This window comes from Copidosoma floridanum, unplaced genomic scaffold (assembly GCF_036245765.1).
Source record: "Copidosoma floridanum isolate Cflo_tuat_1 unplaced genomic scaffold, Cflo_Japanese_pri ptg000030l, whole genome shotgun sequence".
NCBI classification, from domain to species: Eukaryota; Metazoa; Arthropoda; class Insecta; order Hymenoptera; family Encyrtidae; genus Copidosoma; species Copidosoma floridanum.
The window spans coordinates 13149418-13169985 of record NW_028321907.1 but is presented as its reverse complement, the minus strand read 5'-3'; the positions used below and the strand labels follow the sequence as shown (position 1 = coordinate 13169985).

Here is a 20568-nt window from a genome sequence, read left to right as displayed (position 1 = left end):
AGTCTATACGCGTCCGTACACTTCCTCGTGGTCCTTTCCTGCTTTTTATTCTTATTTTTATCATCATCGATTTTTTTTTTGTTATTCTTAGGAGAATATTATAACCCATATTTGTATTTTCGGCAAGGGGAGGGGGGCGTCCTTACGCTTCCTGGATGTTTACAAGTGGTTATACGTTGCGCTTACTGTTTGTGACATTAAGTGGGCGGGCGGAATCTTGATGCGTAAAGTGTATTGGATTTATATTTTTTAAATTATTACAACTTATTCGAATTTGTGCCGGGAAACAACTATTTTTAGTACGGCTTCCGTCATTGTGTATCAATCAATCAGGGGTTCGTTACTGAGCTATAACACAAATTCGAGAAATGCCGTAGAAATTTTCTTTATCCAAGTACTCGAAGGCAAAAAGTAATCAAGTATTGAATAAAGCTGTGTACTTAAAGTAAATGATTCGAAAAAATATTTTTTTGGATTTTTCTCAATTTTTTGGTGTTACTTTTCAATAATACCATTTGTACTGTTTTAAAAAAATGTAAAGCTTTGAAGTTTTAATGTATAATATTGCTGGGTTGAAAGAAAAAATTTCCTCATACTACTAGCACTATAATAATCAGTGTTTGAAAATCAACTTTACGAGTGTAAAGGCATACGTGTAAGTTATAGAAATTGAGGGATCAAATCTTTGTCATAAAGTTGTGATTTACTATTTTAATATATTCATGGAGGTAATCGGTGCTTTTCTTCCGCAATTTTATTAGTCAAATGGGAAACGTGACACTACGCACTTTTCCAACTGTTAGACCATGTACCGAGGAATTTGCGAATTGTTTTTTTTTTATATCGCGTATCATTTGACAAATAATAAAGTAGTGTGGAGAGGTATGACAGCTTTTGACAACAATACTTGATCTTTAGATGTTGCTATAGTCAAACATAATAGCTAATAAAGGTTTTTCAAATAATCGAGATTTTATAAATGATTGAAAAATAGGAGTACGGGTGTTTTGGGGTGCCAATGATTTACGAAATAAGATTTTAGAGCCTCTTACTTTGACTAAAAATACTTCTTTATAATATACAATATGAACATTTATATATTTAATCCTTCCAAATCCTTTAAACTTTAAGTATACTCCTTAACGAAAATCTGTCTAAAAAACCTTTAAATTTGAATGGATTCGATCAATCAGTAATTTTTACAGATCTCTTTAAAAAGGTGAGCAACATTAAAGCTGAAATATAAACAAGAAACAAATAAAACTCCTTAATCTTAAATTATCATTAGACACTAAAATATAGTATCGTTAACTGTATGGTCGTAAATTTTTAAAGTATTTACTGTATACGGCTGGATTTAATGTAATGGTAAAATTACGCATCAGTTTTGATATGAAACTATTCAATAAAAATTAAAACGTATACATGTACATCAGTTAAAGTCTCTTATGTTCTACTGTGAGCTAGAGAATGATGATTTTGATACAAGCGAACATACTAGATTTTAACAGAAAATATACATATTGATCTAATAATTACACACTAGAAATAAGTTCCAAAAAAATTTTTCTGATAAAGGTAACGTAGTGCACATTTGCACTTATAATTACAACGAGATAATAAATAAAATTAAAAGTACAAAATAGTTTTCCACACTCATTCAACCAAACCATGTTTACATTCATTTCAAATAATTTTTTTTTTACCAAAGTGGAACTATGTTATTTCATACAAACGTGCGAAAGGGGCATTTATACAAGAGATTGATGTCTCGCAAAGCCCCAAACAGCGCTGAACCTCCCCACACAGGGCCAAATGGGAAAATCGCACACCTAAGCAAACTCAAAAGGAAACTCCTACTCAAAACGAAGCCTCAAGCAGTTCTTTCGACTTTGATGAAAATTACCAAATCTGCATTCTTTGCGCGAAAAATTTTAGCCACTTCAAGAATTTCAAGAAGCACTTGAGTACCTGCCACATAGACCTATATAACTTGGTCTTTTCTTTCGAAACTTTCGAAAAATACATCAATTTTCTGAAGCTCAAATACGTCTAGTACTCACAGAAAGAGTTTGATCATATAGTGATATGGTATGAAGACCTGCTATCATCTCCACACTCCATGGAATGTTTGAATGGATCAATTAATTATAATCTTTTGAATAAAACTATTACAAATATATATGTATTTTATAAGTACTACAGTATAACTATTTGTTTCCAGTCACGCGGCTTTGCCTGCCATAATGAAACTAATTAATTTTCAACTAAAACTTTGCCGTTGTTATAACTGATATAGTATTTTAATTGGCACTTTTTAATACTTTGTGGTAAAAAGAAATATTTATTATTTTGTTTACAAAAAATGAATTGGAATATATTTTGTCACTATTTGCCATTAATCAGACAAATGAATAAATTTATATGTATTATGCTTTAAAGTATATTCATTTCTAACCACACAGCTGAAATCACGTAGGCTATTATTTTTTAAATTCATTATTATTAGTTTTTTAAATTCATTATTCTATAAATATTTGTTATGATGAATTGTATTAATCGAATGATTATTTACTTTAACATGAAAAAATAAAAAAATTTACAGTCCTTTATTTATATATTACAGTCGTTTGGAGATCAAATCGTAATGAATAAAAAAAAATTGATTCGTAAAAAACACCAATTTTTTTGTAAACTGTAAAATTAAAAAAAAAAAATCCAGCTGAAATCCTGATAATACATTAGCACCACCAATAACACCAATCAAGTGGTTCAAAAACTAACTACTGTATGTGCACGTACATATACACCTACACGTATCTCGTTGGTGCCGACAAAACTCCCAAAATTTCCATCAGAATAGCCTCAAGCCGTACGGGAAACGAGCATCGTTGTGAGAGTTTCTGGAACACGAATAGTCCACCAGGAAAATGTTAATACAACGAGGATCATATTCCTTGCGGAGGGAGTTCAGGTGTCAATTGGAATTTTTCCGACAGTCGAGCGAGGGAAAAAAATTAAAATTTTAAAATGCAACCTCACGCCGTCATTATCGCCCACACACAGCACGCATACCCTCAGCCGGGTAACATATAAACATATACGTAGTAGTGGGTATGTATATTATTCATTCTGGAAAGGCCGCTCGTAAAAGTCCGCTTGATTCACAACCCCTCGCGTATGTACATCGTGTATTATACGAGCACGTACGAGCGTCTAGCCTCCGTACTTGCGAAAATTACGAGGCACCGCCCCCCACCCCTTCCCTTTGACGATATCTCTCACGGCTCGTGCTGCCGCTGAAATCGAAGTCGGCGTGTTTATGAGCACGGGAAGGATATACCTAGGCAGATAGGCCCCCTACAGCTTGCGAGCTTTTGTGCTTGCAGTTTGGCGAGTGTGCTTTCGACCACACAGCACTGAGATATATATTACATCGCTGTTGGTGTGCCGAGCGGGTATAGCTGTATACGTACGAATTGTATGAGCCGGCGATTACGTCCGCGTGGACGGATCATCGCCCGGTAAATTACTGTCGATAATTTACTCCTCTCGCGCCCCTGTAGTTACGACGATTCGACAACGTGGCTGTTTGCGTCCTGCCTCCAGTCTCCCATTGCTGCGTATACTTATATGTGTAGGGTTTCGTTGCTGGTTGCTGTTGATTTACGGTCACCTCCGAGTTTCATTTAGTATTTATATGGCTGTTTTCTTATTGTTTTCCATGATGAATTGCGTTCTTGTTGTTGCATAGGAAAAAAAAAAAAAAAATGAAATTGACTCTGTCAATGAAATAGAGTACCTATGACGAATTTTCAATTGAATCAAAGCTTTGTATTTTTACGGCGATGCTCACTTTTGATGCCAGCAACGTTAGAGCGATTGCTCGAATTCGGTATACCTATTCAAATTGCCTGATAGTAATAAAGAATATTATGTATAGAGTTATCGTATTTGAAATTTAATTAACTGCCTCTGTATGTATATTCATGCATGTCCGTGCAATAATAATTTCATCGATTTTCAATCCAGTCTGCCCTGGATTTCAACCGTAATTAAACAAAGTTGAAGCTTTCCTTGATTAAAATGAATTAAAAAAAAAAGTGTCATTAAGCGATGTAAATTTATTGTGAAATTAAATACTCTTCGCTTCATAAATTTGGATGACAAGTGAATAATTCATTTCTTCAGCATGAATGCAGGAAATGGTGTATTGGTACAGGTAGGGAACGTAAATACGAATTCGTTTTCTTTTTTTTTTTTTTTCTTTTAAATATATTTTATAAAATTTTCTATTTATACAGCATATAAAACAATACTCTGTCATTTATTCAATTGTATATTCACACCAGCGCTACATCAGGCTACGCGCCATCGTAGCCACATCCCTTAAATATATATAATATATATTCACGAGTATATATATATTTTTTTTGTGTGTGTTATAACTTTACATTATTCGGCAGGGGTTTAACATATTTTTCTCCTTCTTTCGCCCTTTGTATTCTTGATTCATCATTTGTCATTCAATCTTTTTTTTTATTCACTTAAAAAATCGCTCCAAAAGAAAAAAAAACATAGAGTAAAAGAAAAAAACAGAAAAACAACAACTCCTCCATTGATTATCTATTCATCCCCAGTATCTTCATCACCGGTTTCTTCTTCTATACTTTGCTCCTCGTAGCTGAGCTCGTGGGTGGCGCCTTCGTGGTCGGGCCACTGCGATTGTTATTCGCGTGCGAGGCGATCTTCGCGCGACTGGTGCGCTTCTGCGTTATCTCGGCGTGGGCCACGTCGGCGCTCACTATCCGATCGAGGACACCTCCACCGCCCCCGATGACGGAGCTCTGATCAGCTGCCAGTCGGCTGAGCTCGCTCGCGCTGTTGTGCTCTTGAGATGGATCTGGATTTTTTTTTGTTCGTTTGTTTTTTTTTGCAACAAATAGTGACACAAAATTTTATTAAAATCAGGGCTGTGGTACATGGATTTTCTTTATCGCGTAATCACAAAGTATAACCCTCGACGATTAGGAAAGGGAAGATTAAACTGCTTAGCGAAGGAAAAGAAGCGATTTAAATGCAAATGAGTCTTCACTCCAGTTTCTATTTTGAATTTTTTTCCCCTCTCTCTCTTTCTCTCTTTTTTTCCTTCGCTATACCTTCCCCCGGCCCAAGGAAAAAGCCGCTCCGCAGACAACAGGAATCGATAATGAGCACTACGTACAGTACTCTCACGTTTTCCAATGACAATATCAGGAATTTCCACTATCGATTTTCCCTTCCGTTTGAATTAAACTTTAAATGGATTACTCGGCCCACGAGTGCTCGGTCGCTTCCCTTCGGAATAAAAGCTTTTGAATTATATCTACGTATCCGAGTGGTCATATTATAAATGTATGCATGTGCGCGATGTAAAATCATGAAATTTTTACGCAATCAGAAAACGATTGTGTGCGTCGGGGTGGGGCAAGGAGATCAATTTAATTTAGAAGAGCGCGTCGAAATTGCAAGCCAAACAAGCGAAGCTCGTACACGTAGTTTAATTAATTATCGATTTTCGTTAAATTTTCCCTTCCCGAAGCTCATTGTTCCAGCCTTTCCGCGCTTTGCAGCGGAACTTTTAATTGCGCGCGCAATCGTTACAAGTTTCCATCAAACCACCGAGTCGTGCGCTCAAGCATCTTATATACAACTTATCGAAATTCCCACCCTCCCTCCAACACCGCCTATGGGCAACCATAATGACACAACTCATCGATTCCTAAATACATACAACCAACGGATCACAAATCCCCGCGGAGCACGCCTCCCTTAGTCAGACCAAAGAACAACTCTATATAGGAGCATTACAACCGCGGAAATAAATCGTAGTGGAAGCTTAATTGCCCGAAATCGAAAGATCGATCTCATTCCTCTCCGCCGCGCTTAAAAATCCGAGCCGATAACTTGCCCGTCTCCCGCGGTGGGGTCCGTTCATCACGTGCTCTCAATGAACCCCGATCGCTTACCTTTCCGATGAACGCCGAGCCGAGCCTCCGTGGTCCCAGCATCAGCAGCCCCCGACTGCCGGTACTCGTTCCCCAAGTGATGATTGTTAGCCTTCGCCTCGTTTGCGCTCTTCGGTGCCGACGGGGTCGTCGGGGCCGACGACTGCTGGGATGCCCTAGGGTCGTCGTGGTCGAAGCTGTCGTCGAGCCCCGCGTCGGCGAGCTCCTCGTGCGAAAGGCGGCTGATGCGTGCTCGGACAATGGCCAGGTGCCGGTGCACGTAGTCCTGCTGGGGGGCCAGGGCGGCCGTGCGCTCGAGGCACTTGGCCGCCTGGCCGAGTTTGCCCCGCTCGACCATCACGACGCACAGGTTGTGCAGGCCCTGGACGTTCGTCGGGTCGAGTTGCAGGATACGCCGGTAGCACTGGAGATTATATACGTACATGCATGCTCAGGTGGGTTTACTGATTGGTAATAATGGTGATGTATGTAGGGGCGATGGCTTACGTTTTCGGCCGCGTCGAGATCCTTGATGGTGTTGATGTAGATGTCGCCGAGGAGGATCAGGCCCTTTATGTGGTCCGGGTGGAACCTGACCAGCTGGTTGAGGAAGGGCGCGGCCTCGAGGGGCCGCTGCTCGTCCGCCAGCAGCAGCGCTAGGTTGAACAGGGCCGACCTGAAGTCCTCCTTGAGAGCCACCGCATTTCGGAACCAGCGCTCGGCGCTCTCGCTGTCGTGGTCGTCCATAGCGAGCATGCCCAGGTTGAAGTGGACGCGCTCGTTGTTCGAGTCCTGAAAAGCGGGTTGTCGTTTTATTACTTTTTGTTTTGTCGTCGCTGCAACAAAGCCATCGATACCGACCTTTCTCAGCAGCTTGAGGAGCCGCTCCCTGGCGACTTTGCGGAGCTCAGCTCGGCCGAGCTCTTGCAGCAGTATGGCCGAGTTCAGGAGCGCCTGCTCGTGCTCGGGGTCGAACTCTAGAGCCTTGTCGAGGTAGGCCAGGGCTTGGGAGGCTTTGCCTTGCTCCAGAAAGACCACGCCCAACTGGACAATGTATAACGCCAAAGTTACTCGCCGGCTCGTTGAAAGGATAAGAGATGAGAGAAGGGGTGGCACTCACGTTGTAGTAGATGTCGGGATTGTTGCTGTCGTAGAACAGAGCGCGCTCGTACACCTCCTGGGCCTCCTTGGTGCGGTTGAGCTTGATGAGAACGTCACCGCGATTGATGTAGGCCAGCGTGTAGTCGGCTCGCATGCTTATGGCCTGCCTGTACAGGAGATCTGCCTCCTCGAGTCGCGTCGCGTTCTTCGCTATGAGGTTTGCCAGGTTGACGAACACGTTCAGGTGATTCGGGGCTATTCGAGCCTGGTACGACTCCCCGGGCTTGGCTTTCGGCAGTAGGGATTTCGCCTGATTTCGCGTCAACGAAGCATTAGTAAATTCCGGTTTATCGATCGTTACGCGTGTATACATGTATACTATACCTTCAAGTAGGCGTCCTCGGCCTCCTTGAACATTTTGAGGTGGTTGTAGGTGCGGCCGACGTTTATGTGGGCCCCGATGTCGTCGCCCTGCACCTGCACGGCCATGTGAAAAAAGCTGAGCGCCTCCTTGAACCGGCCCTGGCTCTCGAGCGCGTGGCCGACGTTATTGAATAGCTTGGCGTTGCGGTCGTTCACTTTCAGGCCCGACATGAAGATCTGGTACTCGTCCGACCAGTCGTAATTGCGCACGTACGTCTTCGTCGCGTGCGACGCCAGCAAAATCAGCAGAAACGCCGTTGTCAGCTTTTTGCTAAGCAAACCACGGAACAGTGGGAGCACGTGTATTATACATACATATAGAGCGTACCTTTTATGTATATACACGTGTATATATACAGGTCGAGAGACACTTTTGTACACGTGGAAAATGGTGTATACTATATGCGGTATACAGATAAAGGGAGGCATCGACTTACCTCTTCTCGAGGAGTATTTGACAGCCGTAGCCGACGAGCATGCAATAGCCCATCGACGGGCAGTAGAGCACTCGCTCGGCCACGACGAACCCGACGGGGAAAAAGAGATTCGAGGCTGGTAAAAACGGGAGGATCATCATGGCCAGGCTCTGAAACGAATAAATCGAATCGGTGATGATCATTGCCGTATATGTACCTATACGGCACCGGTGCACTTACCATTATGATGACGATGGAGGTTTGCCTGCTGCGCGTGAGCAGGGCGGTGGCGAGAAGCACGACGACAATGGCGTGGGCGGCCAGGGTTGCCAGGTTCCTCGGATCCAGGAAGCCCTCGACCAGGGGTATCGTACCCATCGTCCAGTCACAGCACAAGTCGATCGGAAGGAAGAGCAGCCGCAGGTTGACGGCCGCGAGGTAATTGTACGTCAGTTGGCGCGTCGGCGTCGAAGCCACGGACGCGGGATTGTCAAATCTGAAACGGCAGAGAAGGGGGGAGGAATGAAAAAAAAAAAAAAAAAAAAAAACAAGAGGAAGATACGTTGTTATTGTCCTCGAACAAGCGGGATTTGGGGGAGCCACGATTAGCAGAATTTACATATGAAAATTAATCCGTGTCGATTGCGATACGTTGGACCTTGGTGTATGTATGTATCTACCTGCGGGGCGTCTGTTGTAGCTTTGGCTAATACGCTATATATGCGCGTACACGAATTTCCATGGAAATCAATTCTGACGATGGGAATTCGTAATACGGCGCTGTGCATGAATTTATATTGAATAATCCAAAATGGCAATAGAAGTATATAGGTACGAGTGCCCGTGCGGGCACAACCCAGTTAACGATAAGCTTGATATGACAAGTTGGTGTGTGTATAGGGGGCACAGGGAGCGTTCGTCGAGTTTAAGGGGAACAAAAAAAACCAGCAGTAGCAAAAAAATATACTGGTGTGTATATTTATTTGAGAGGACCCTTGTAGCTTTTTATAAGGTTTTATAAAGGTCTTTTTTACTTTTGTACATCGGTCCTCTTAAACAAGACATCTGCCGTAAGGCGGGGTCGATCTTTATGGACAATTTGTAGAGACAGGAGTGCTAAGAATAAAGTTTTTTTTAACAAACCAGAAATACTCATGTAGGTGCCACGCAAAAAGGGGTGGACCCTTGTTAACTTTTCATGAGATGCATGTTTTTGGGCGGGAAAAAATTTTTCAAAAGTTTTGTCATTAAATCATTGCGCATTGCAACAGAGGAGTTAAAACTTTGATAATGTTTTCAACAAAAGCCATGCATTTTATGAAAAAGTTACAAGAGCTCTTTTTGTTTTTTAAATAACCCATCAAATCTAGAATCATTTTTTTATCTAATAAAAAAAACTTTACGGTTCGCATTGTTATCCATACAAATTGTTAACAACACCTTGCCCTGCCACTTTTTCAACTATATCAAACCGTAAAGTTCGTGTTCACGAGATCCTTAATGACGTACAAGGTTACAAATAATTGTGAACTACTAATAAGTGAAAAAAAAAAAAAAATAAAAGAAATTGGGAAAAAAAAACTAGGACTCACCTTGTAAAAACGGGCAGCTTCGAGCCCATCACGTGCAATCTTAATATTAATAAACTAAACGTGACGAGGGTCACGGCCGTAAGGCGCTTCGTGCCCTCGCTTGACCAGGCGAGCGATACCTTTTTGCCATCGAAGGCCGATCTCGCCGCCAGCACCAGTTCCAAAGCTCTAACCTGCGCGGGTGGACGAAACACAGCAATAACCACAAAAATACACGCATCGTGAAGCAAAAAAAAAATTTATCACTAAAAAGTGAAAAGAAATGAAAAAAAATCACCAACTCACCCTTTGTACAACGAATATTTCATACAAAACGCAGACCGCGGTGACGGTGATGCCCTGCTCTTTGCACAGCATGGCGATGAACACGAAGAACATCGACATAATTAATGACCTCCAGCCTGCGAACCCAAGATCAAACAAACGAAAATAAGCGAATAATTGTGCCCGAGTATTAGGGGTGGGAACAAAAAAAAAAAAAAAAAACAAAAAAAAAAAAAAGGGTAAAGCTGTAGAATACGAGAAGATAAAAAAAAAAATTCTAAGTGATAACGTGAAAGAAAATATTTCCATACGATGTATACGTATGGGTGGGCATGAATCGCGTGCGAGCTTCGATAACGCGTACCTCTCGTTAAAGAGGGTATATACGTGTGTACACGCGCGTGCCTATACACATGTGCAATGGATATAAGCTGACTTACCTGTGGATCTCTTGCTCCTACAGCACTTGATGTAGGTCGTGAAAGCCGCCAAATAGAAGAGGGACGATAACGTCTCTGCCCTCCCGACTACGCCCGTCACCTGTGAATCAGCAGTTAAACCCGGTTTCGTGTTTTCTTTGCTTTTTTTTTATCTTTTTTTTTTTTTTTTTTTTTTCTGCTCAATTTCCATTAATCCGTATGGGAGGGAAAAAAAAAGATTGAGCATATACACATAAAAAAGAACTGCTTACCGCTTCCGTGTGGATTGGATGGACGGCGAATAGGAGAGCGGAAACGAAACTCGCCACGTCCGGCAAAAACATCAAACACGTCCTGAAAAAAAACGGGTGAGTGCGCAATTAAAACTGAATCACCCGGTATCGATTTTGTTTTTTGGTGGGCGGCTCTGGTGAATCTTCAGTACTAATTTATTCCTGCGACTTATTTCCCAGGTCGCAATGTATTCGCTGAGTTGTGTTTATTATGCTCTTTGAAAGAGCACCGCCTGAGAGGAGTTTTATACTCGACAGCTCGAAATATACATACGCAGAGGCATATGGGTTAAACAAAAATAATAAGAAATTATAAATATTTATCTTTAAAATGCGCAGAAACAAGGAAATTTACATCAAATACTTCAAGACCTACTGTTGTTCAGTGGTAAGTTTGACTCACTTGCTCTATCTGCAAAATTCACGTATAATTATAATTTACGCATCCTTACGAATTCACGTACCTACGTTTCGGGAAGTCCAGTAACTCCAAGCATCAGATTTGTACTATCAAGTGTCAACCTTTTAATTTTTATTCCATAATATGTTATACCTATTAATCATACCAGTACGTACGGAAAAAAAGGAGTTGCAGTATAATTTTCACCGTAAAACTGTACTTCAAAGTTGGTCCGTCGTGTTGCAGTAACTACAAGTGCTTTGATAATTTTTAATGCGTTTCGCTATGTCATTTTAACCTTTTTTTTCCAGAATAACTTTTATACTCTTAGTTTTACAGCGAAAACTCGCAAAAGCGCGCACGGCATTACATATACAACTCAACCATGTAATTGTGGTCCAAATTAGATCAACTTTTTTACTCCGTTACCGAGTTCCATCCCGAGTATACCATATACCCTGTAAATCATCATTTATTGCTGTAATGATGATGATGATGATGATGATGATGATGATGATGATGATGATGCACATGTCATTTTCGAACCGAGCAGTTTTCATGCGTCGCATTATCGTGCTTTTCAATTATAATTAGTTCGCACCCAAAGTATAATTACTGCGCTTTTATTCGCGTATCATCACGACGTATGTAGAATGCGTTGCCGTGTGAACCGTGCTAACAACGTTACTTCTATCTCGTATACCCACGCGTACGCGCTATTAGCTGCTTGGTTTTTCTGTGATACAGCTGTAGAAGGAGAAGCACGCAAATAAAGGATCTTTATTTCGCTCGACATTATTATTGTAGTAACGAGACTGTCCAGTTAATGAAACAGCTCGAAATTACTTTTCTCTGTCTCATGTATATACATGATCTCGCATGATCCTATAGTGGACGCAGACAAGGTTTTGCGAGAAGATTATGCATTGTTAATTAACTTGGAATAATTGCAGTGGGAAAACAAGTAATATTACTCTAATTAGCGTTGGGCGATGAAAGGAGATATCTTCTTACGAGATACCTACCCCCGCGCGGATTCGCTCGTTATATCAAAGAATGTCGCGAATTCTGTGATTTTCATGATTTTTTTTTATTCGTTATTATTATTATTATTATTATTATTATTATTATTATTATTATTACTATTTTTTTTCTCTTACCTAACATGGCTTGGCTGCTCTGAATAACCCTGGCGTTGCAAGGCAAATAAACATATACTGGCGAGCACTTATTCCTCTCAATCGTACGAGTACGCGTGTATACGTAACGAGAGACCCAAAAAACGTGCATATACAAGCCAGTCCATTTCTTTCGCCGCTCTTGCATATACATACGTACAGTGTATCGGGTACGCGACAAAACAACCCTTGCCGTGTACCTATAGAGGTACGGCGTAACCCGTGATACGTATATTTATATACCCGTACGTATATACATACAGGAATGAGGAGTGGAGGCAAGAGGGCAACTTTTCAATTCGAATTTTTCCCTTTTGATGTGAAATTCTTTTGAAATTAGGAAAAAAAGAAGAAGCGCCGTGGGCCGGCTCGCTCGCTAGCATATATATATATACCCCTCGCGAGTGCCCCATCCCCCGATCGAGGCTGCCTTTTCCTCTTGCTCTTATTATATATACGCATGTGTACGTACGCGTATACGCGTATATGTACCTTCATTGCGCTGCAGTCGACGACGACGACGACTTTTGATCGATAACCCCCTGCGCCTCTTCATCCTCTGTACTCAAAAGGGACGGATGATTGGATCCATTCAACTATATATACTGGAGCGCGCGGTGGCTCGGTCGGCTAGGTCGTGGATTGGCACGCGGGAGACCGTGGTTCAATTCCCGGCCAGTGCGACTTTTACGGGCAAAGTACCTCTGTGTCTTTCATATGTGCTTTTTCACCACGCAATGCTCCTCGAGGAGGGTTTAGGCGACCTTCTCGCAGCAAATTTGCCTAATTCCCCCTACCCCCCTCCCAGTGATGGGAGGCCTCCCATCCCTTTCCTTGTCCCTTTCCCAAGTGCTAAGTGCCCATAGTAGTGCCCTTATTAAAAAGGAGCCGGACGTAGAGCACTATAATATAAAAAAAAAAAAAAAAAACTATATATACTGCACGCAACCCTTTACCCGAGTGCATGGCATTGATATCGAGGCCCATACATACTACATGTACGTGTGTGCGATAATTATGATCGTGAATACAAGAGTGTGTGGTACCAACCTGAAGTACAAGAGGCATACGCCGACGTGAAGGAGGACGTTGAGCAAGTGGTAACCCATTGGGTCCAGCTGGTGTATCATGTAATTCCAACGGAATGTGAGGACGCAGAGCGGTCGGTACGATTTGTGCGATTGTTCCTGCAATCAATTTTTACGAGCTTTTATTTTCACACGTTGTTTACAAAGCACAAGTATTATGTTGGTTTTTGTAAATAACCGCCAAGGAATCAATTATTTTTTAGTGAATCATTTTTTATGACACCCACATCGTGACTTCAAGTCCCGCGCATTGCATGGGTATATAATAATTTGGCTTTGTTTTTTGCCCTGAATAATTATGTGTTTCAGAAAAAATACAATATAGAACGAGCTTTTACGTGAGCTTTGGCACGAGAGTAAAAAATGTACTTATAAGTATATACAAAAGTTAGGGGGTAATTTTACACGGGGCTGAAAAATAAGATGATTTTGTCGAGTATCCAGCAAACGAGGGTAATTTTCATCATTTTCTTGGAAACTTATGGAGTCAAACTTAAATTAACATTTTCGACTCCACTGGAGCTCAAATTAAAGCTCATCCTAAGAGCTTGCAATTATTTTATACGAGCTGTGTTACAACTGAAATTGTAATTTTTTCGCGTTGACGACTTTCTTCTTACGTGCCATTCTATACGGAGGACAAAAAGAAGAGTATTTTTCAAGTGAGCCAAAGTAAGGCAAGGAAATGAACAGCCTTGCACAGTAAATGCATTTTTGTATATCTATTATAATTGTAATTTCACGTAACTTGCTATTTTTTTGAAATCTACGTACATGTGTGCAAACATGATGGTGGAGGCTGTGATGGCGATGATGAAGTAAACGTAGCACACATAGCTCATCTCTCGATGCCTACATAGATATAATATATGATACACGCGAGAAGGGGTTAATTAGTGCGGACGTGGGACACATTCGTCACGTCACGGGACGGTGGCTGGGATTATATTTTGAAAAATTGAGGGATGATTGACAGCTGCATGTGGCGCGTACGTATACGTTTCGGTATGGCGTGTGGAGCTCTGATCTACGCGCGCACCGGTTGACTTGTAAATCCACACAGTGGCGGGTACACGCACCCGATCCATTTGAGTTCTAGTGATATTGGCTCGAGCTGCATCGGGTGGAAATTTATTATTGATGGGATGACGCTATGCCACCTATGTGCCGTGATTATTTCATGGATTGTGCGGCTTTTCGAATTATTACCAGGAGAAATTATTTGGCTTTTTGTGCTTTGATCGAACAAATAATTTGAAAAAGGTATTTTCATTTTATTCGTATTTTATGAGCGTAAAAGTAAAACATCGTGATCAGTTTCGATGAATATTTGATGAGAAAAATTGAATATCAGTCATGAATACTTCATTCGAGCACTATGAGTTTCATTTCATTTTTTTTTTTTTTTGGTTTGTATTTGGATAGTTGTAGTTACGCTCGTACATTATTTGGATACTCACACTAAAATCTCTTTAAGTTAATGCTCTTACTAACATATTTTTAAACAAGTACGATAACTTGATTTAATTTGCATGTACACAAGGCATTTGATGCATTTTGTGTTTCAAGGGACGATGTAATTTATGTTAATTGGATTTTTTTTTTCATCTTTTGTTTAGGATTTCGCTCTTAATGTCGTTTATATTGTAGGGGTATAAAACAATTTCTAGAATGCACTCTGAGTAAACTAACTAAAGTTGGTTACAAAAAAATTCAGCCCAGCGCTGCATCTCCGTTTTTAAATTCCCTTTGTATACACGTTTCAACAATATTACATTCATCGTCATAATTCAATTACTGCGTGTATCATCAACTGTAATTTTCTTCAACAATAAATTAATCCTATTATTTACATGCATTTAATCATTCCGTGCATACATATAATACGAGTTTTTTTAGCGCAGTACAGGTTTAATAAAAGTATGAATAATAAACAAATTGAATTTAACGAGTAAAAGTTATTTTACGTGAAAAAATTTGAGTAAAAATATTTCGTAAAATATTGAAACAAAAGATCCTTCTACGTTATAACATATGAAAGAGTAAAAGTTTGATAAAAATTTATTGATAAAAATTTCAAAGCCAGTTATGATTTTTCAACCGCCGGAGAGGATTATGAATTCAAAGAGCGGAAGAAGCACGAGCCGCAAATACACGTGAATCTTGGAGCGGGTTTTGCTCCCCACATCTGAACTGCTCTCTATTTATTGAGTTAAGTGGCGATGTCAAGCGCGGGGGATTAAGAGTAAGTGCAAAGTTTAAACGCGCTGCTTTTTTTCCCCTCGTCCTCTCGTATATGTATACATGTCTTCAACTTTTTCTGTCACGATGCGCCCACTCGTGTCTGGATTAAGTGAAATTAAGAGGTATTTTTACAAAAAAAGTGCAAAGTTTTCCGAACGCCGCCGCGCGCGGCTGAATTTTTCAAGTGTAAGTGCAAAGTACCGAGAACACACTCGACGTTTATTCCGTATACACGCGGTGGAAAATATTTCGCGAAGGCTTGCTCCGCGCTGACCGGAAGTTTTAAAAGTTTTTTTTTTTCTTTTTTTTTTTTTTTTTTACTAGTTGCCCGTTATATATGTATTCTTGTGCTTTCATTTGAGGAAAACTTAATGTATTTCATTGAGCACATCACCCCATCCATGGTGGTAATGAAATAGCTATTAGGAACTATTCGTCCCCGCGAGGAAAGTTTATTTAGCGACCGGAAATCATAATCAAACGACATTTAATGGTTTATTTGTATGCCGAGTAATTACCGTAATGCTTTTCCAAATGACATAACACACGGAAGGCAAGAATTTAATGGGATTGTGTTTGATCAAATACATCCATGTGGAAGTAAACGCTCGCTCGAGCTTTCAAGTTAAGTGGGGCTCAACCGGGGGGAAGAAAAAACTTGGCTACATCCGAATCAAAACGAAATAATTGCTTCACCGCGTTGTTTCAGTGACGCAGGAAACGCGTAATATTTATACAACTTTGGTTTTCACCATGTACACTCAAATTGTAAGGGAGAAAAAAAAAAATGTACAGTTTCCAAAAATTCCTTTCAATTATAAAAAATACGGCACCGCAACTCTCAACGAGTCTCGAAACGCGGGTGAACAAACACGCGCAGCGTGTTCGCGCGGCAAACAACGGCAACAAAATTTTTTTCGGCAAAATCACAAAACACGAGCCGGGAAACGAAAATGGCAAAGCATCCGGGGGGTGCGCAGGGAAGAAAACAAACGAGCCAAATCTCGGGTGGCCAAACAAATCCCCGAGAATTATCATCGACCCCGTTACGTGTATCTCTGTACCATTCGCCCTCGTGTATACATACATGTATAAGGTACCAAATTGGATTACACGGTCCAACCCCTTCCCCACCACCCACTTGCCCCTATATCGCCGGGTATTAAACGGCAGGGAAAATGAAGAAAGTTTGCATACATGTGTATATATACAAATACGAGCTTCCACGTAGCAATCGAAATCAATCGAGATAACACCGAGGAGGAGGACTCTTGATGGTTAACGAGCGCACCAGCCCCCGATAATTTGCAGCCCCGCGCAAAGTTGGCTTCCTTTCCCCGCTTGCAGGCATTAGCGTAAATTTCGTTTGTTGCGTGGGCTGTGAAAATCAAGTGTTTGTCGGCGAAAGCTCGGGTGTATATGAGTTGTGTCGAGTTGTGTCGTAGAGGGTTTTTCGGGCGACGAGCGGGAGACTGGAAATACGAGGGGAATGAGCAAAAATAAAACGAAACGGCGACGAAAAAACAAAATAATCACGAGTGGAAACAACAGGCAACGTAGAACAAAGAAGGAAGGTGTAGAGGTATATTATATATAGTATACGTGTGTGTGTACAATAGGTGTAGCAGTCGAGTAATACCTTGGCGCGGGGGAGGAGACAAAAGGTGCCGCAAATAAGTAGCAGAGGAGGAAGAAAGGGTTCACGGAGTATAGTACAGCCCCGGTACAGCGTGGTGGCGTTTTTCCACTGCTTATACTTACGGAAAGGGCCAGTGGTGGTGTAAAGAGATAGAGAGAGGAGGGAAACGACGATCACTGCGAATGAAAACGGACAGGCATCGGAGTCAAGAGAGAGACGGACTGTCGGCAGGTGCTTCCTTTCTCTCTCTTGCTCGCGTGCACCGCTGCTGCGCGTGGATCAATACGCTACTCCAGCCATAGGCGCCACACCACCACCACCAGCAGCGCGAGGGCAGGAAGGGGAGCGAAGTTATCGTCCTCCCTCCTTCTCTTCGCCCAGCCGCCTCTGTACCTATATATATGTACGTGTGTTGTGCGTATACCTGGCTCCAACCCTTTGGTTTCCCCTCCGTCTCTTCCCGAGCTTTCTTTCTTACCTGGATTGTACATAATATGTATATGTATGGGTACAGAGTGCTTTTTTTTTTTTTTTTTTTTTTTTATTTTAACTTCGTTTCAACCCTCCGCCTTGATTCACGCGAGGATCATCTCTGCCTCATCCCGAGTGTCGTTGTCCTTCGCGTTTATTTTTCAGCTTTCCCCCCCGACGAGGGGTGTGCGAATTCACGAGATGAGCTGCATTAACGCCCGTGCGTCTCAAAATTAATGCCACGTGACAATACATCCCGGCTATACACCCTTGTCCATTGTCGTTTCGTTTCTTAAGTGTATACATGTATACATTGGTATATGGTCTAGACTCTGGGCAGGGGGTGGTTGCGAGCTCGCGGGAGGAGCGCCCGGCGATTTTAATTGGAGTGTGTGTCTACATTTAAATGCGAAAACGCGCGCGTTATCGAGGACACTTGCGCGGAATCGCGCGCTCTTAATTGGAACGGCTCGCCTTGTGTTCTTGTATTATATTTGCCGTGTATTGTATAGTTGGTGTGTGATACAATTGTATTTTTATTTGTTATTTTTTTTTTTTTTTTTTTTCTTCCCAAGATAAAACAAAAGTACATGTATGAAAATGAGAGGGGAAAAATTATTTATCACCATTCTTCGGGAGTGCAATGGAGGTTCGGGGGGGGGGGGATGAATATTCTTGGGAGCGAGGGAAGAAAAGGAATTTTCGCAGCCAGCCGAGATTGCGATCTAGCTGTTGACGGCAATTAGAATTTCAAATTTCGCGTGATCTGTATACGGGTATTGTGGATGTGAGAATTTATGAAACTTTCAACGAGCCGTGTATACCTACTCAATCCGAGTGGATGAAATGTATACCAATGATTTTGCCGGCAAAAGTGTCATTTCCATTCCACCCCATTTTGTTTTTTTTTTTTTTTTTTCAATTTTTTTTTTAGTAATAATTGTGTCCATTCACCCATTAAAACAAAAATGATGGTTCGCTTATTTACAACTAAACAATTTGCAGTTATTCAATAATTTACTTGTTGCAATTTACTTTGAAACTTGAATGTTTGCTGATTTACAGTGATATATATTATTTACGTTCATCCAACGCATTCGAATCAATATATCACCCAATTCTTTGAAAAAAAAAAAAAAATTCGCGACTCGAGCACGCACAATTTTTACCAAAGCATTTATCACTCGTCAACGATAAATCACGTTCGACTCCGACCAAACCGACGCGGTCCCGTTCGAGCGGTGCAAAAGCAGCTTTTGATCCCGAATACTCGAATTATACCGGCACACATACACGCACACGCGATTGGGCTGCAGGAGGAACCTTTGATGCGAATTAAAATACGCACGGTGGATCGAGCACAAAGGTTATTATGCATATGTCAGGCGCTGCGAGCGATTTTGATCAGTCAAGTGTAATTACGGGAGCGATTGCCGATACACTCCACCGCTCTTTCAATGAAAAATACGTAAATCATGCGCGGAAAGTTCAACATTTGCAAGCTCGAATGAGAATAGAAAAAAAAAAAAAAAAAAAAAAAAAAAAAAGCTTGAAAAATCTGTAAAATCTCTGTTTTCGCGGGGAAAACGAAAACGAATTGATTGCACGCGACGACGCAGGGTCAACGGCACTCATACGTACGCTGTACACGCGTGTATACACACATACCGTGCGCCGTTCACTGCCACTTTATACCGTATATGAGTTACACACGTACTGCACAGGGAAAAGAAAAGAAAGAAAAAAAAATCGTTGAAATGTACAAAGCCTCTCTCGCATATATGTATATATGCATTAAAAAAAAAAAAAAAAAACAAAGAAAAGATATGTAGTCTTACCTTGTGCATGGGGGTGCCCCAGAAGTCGTTGAAAAAGACATTTTTGAGGGGCGTGTGGGGCCTGAGGTCGCGATTGTCCTTTATCGCGGATATGTCGTCGAAGACGAAGCCGCAGCCCAAGCTGTTCAGGTAGACGGCGAACGCGGCAGCGGCTACGAAAGCCGCGAGTGCTCCCCGCGCGGGCACTCCCATGTCATGGCCCGTACCAGCTTATGATGTGGCTCCGCGGGCTCCTGCCCCTTTTTTTTATTTTACTTTTTTTTCTTCACACGACCCCGTCGTCAAATCATCGCCGTCCACCACCCTGTTGACGAACACACGGACTAAAATTCAGATGGGGCTGATGGGGAGCAAGGGATAAGCAAAACTCCAGGGGGCGCTTGGGCTCCGCCGAAGCATCAGCCCTCCGGCATCACGACGGGCACCCCGTCCTCGGAGTCGCGGTCAAGGCTGCAGGACAAAGTTGGTCGACGCGCCTCCGGTGCAGCTGATTCGCGAAACCACTTCCTCATGCTAACAGGTGCGTGTGTGTGTGTAGTGCTATATACCGTCTCTTTCTCTCTCTCTCTCTCTCTCTCTCTCTCTCCGGCGTCTCTATTTTCAGACGCGCTTCCTGCCTTCGTCCCTCCACTATCCGGACACTTGGTCGCCTACGTCTCGCCGAGCTGGTCCATGTCTACCGCTCCTTTGAAGCGCTTGGGGGAACTCCAGATCTGTCGGTTGCACCGAGAGCGGCTCCTATGGCTGCGTGTATATACCTGTGCCCCGAGATTCTTTTTTTTTTTTTTTTTTTTTTTTTTTCTTTTTTCACCATCGACCACTCGAATTGGTTGTTCTCTCTCTCTCTCTCTGCGGAGCACTCTGCACGGGCAAAATAATGTCACAGGTGTGCACCAGGAGGATATTTGGGTGGTATACTTAGGTGACGCCAAGTTGGGAAGTTTGGATGATGCGCGCAGTGCCGAGTTTACGACGGGTATATCTGGCTGACTAGCTCCTCGTTTCGGAGTCGCGGATCGCGGAGCCTCTCTCCGCGTAAAACATGCACATGTAGGTATAGCCGGGATCGCATTGAGCGTGCGCCATAGTCGCCGCCGCCACCGTTGTTGGTGGAGGCTCCGAGTCGAAAGGTCTTTTATATACCTATATATATGCACGCAGTGGCGGAGGATTATATATATTATATGTTTGCCCGCTTTTATTAGGCGTCCAGTG

General features: G+C 42.0%; 1 protein-coding gene across 1 annotated transcript; it reads right to left on the bottom strand.

Annotated features, from left to right (window-relative positions):
• Window positions 1-4308: 4308 nt before the first annotated feature.
• Window positions 4309-20364, bottom strand: LOC106643096 (protein O-mannosyl-transferase Tmtc3). Its single transcript, XM_014358091.2, has 14 exons — window positions 19354-20364; window positions 13124-13260; window positions 10475-10556; window positions 10224-10323; window positions 9805-9920; window positions 9520-9692; window positions 8168-8423; window positions 7949-8097; window positions 7473-7782; window positions 7108-7398; window positions 6849-7031; window positions 6495-6779; window positions 6009-6411; window positions 4309-4903 (listed from the first exon to the last, which is right to left on the bottom strand). Exons 1-14 carry the CDS (start codon window positions 19543-19545, stop codon window positions 4665-4667), a joined length of 2916 nt encoding a protein of 971 aa, XP_014213577.2. The 5' UTR covers window positions 19546-20364; the 3' UTR covers window positions 4309-4664.
• Between the last annotated feature and the right edge of the window lie 204 nt (window positions 20365-20568).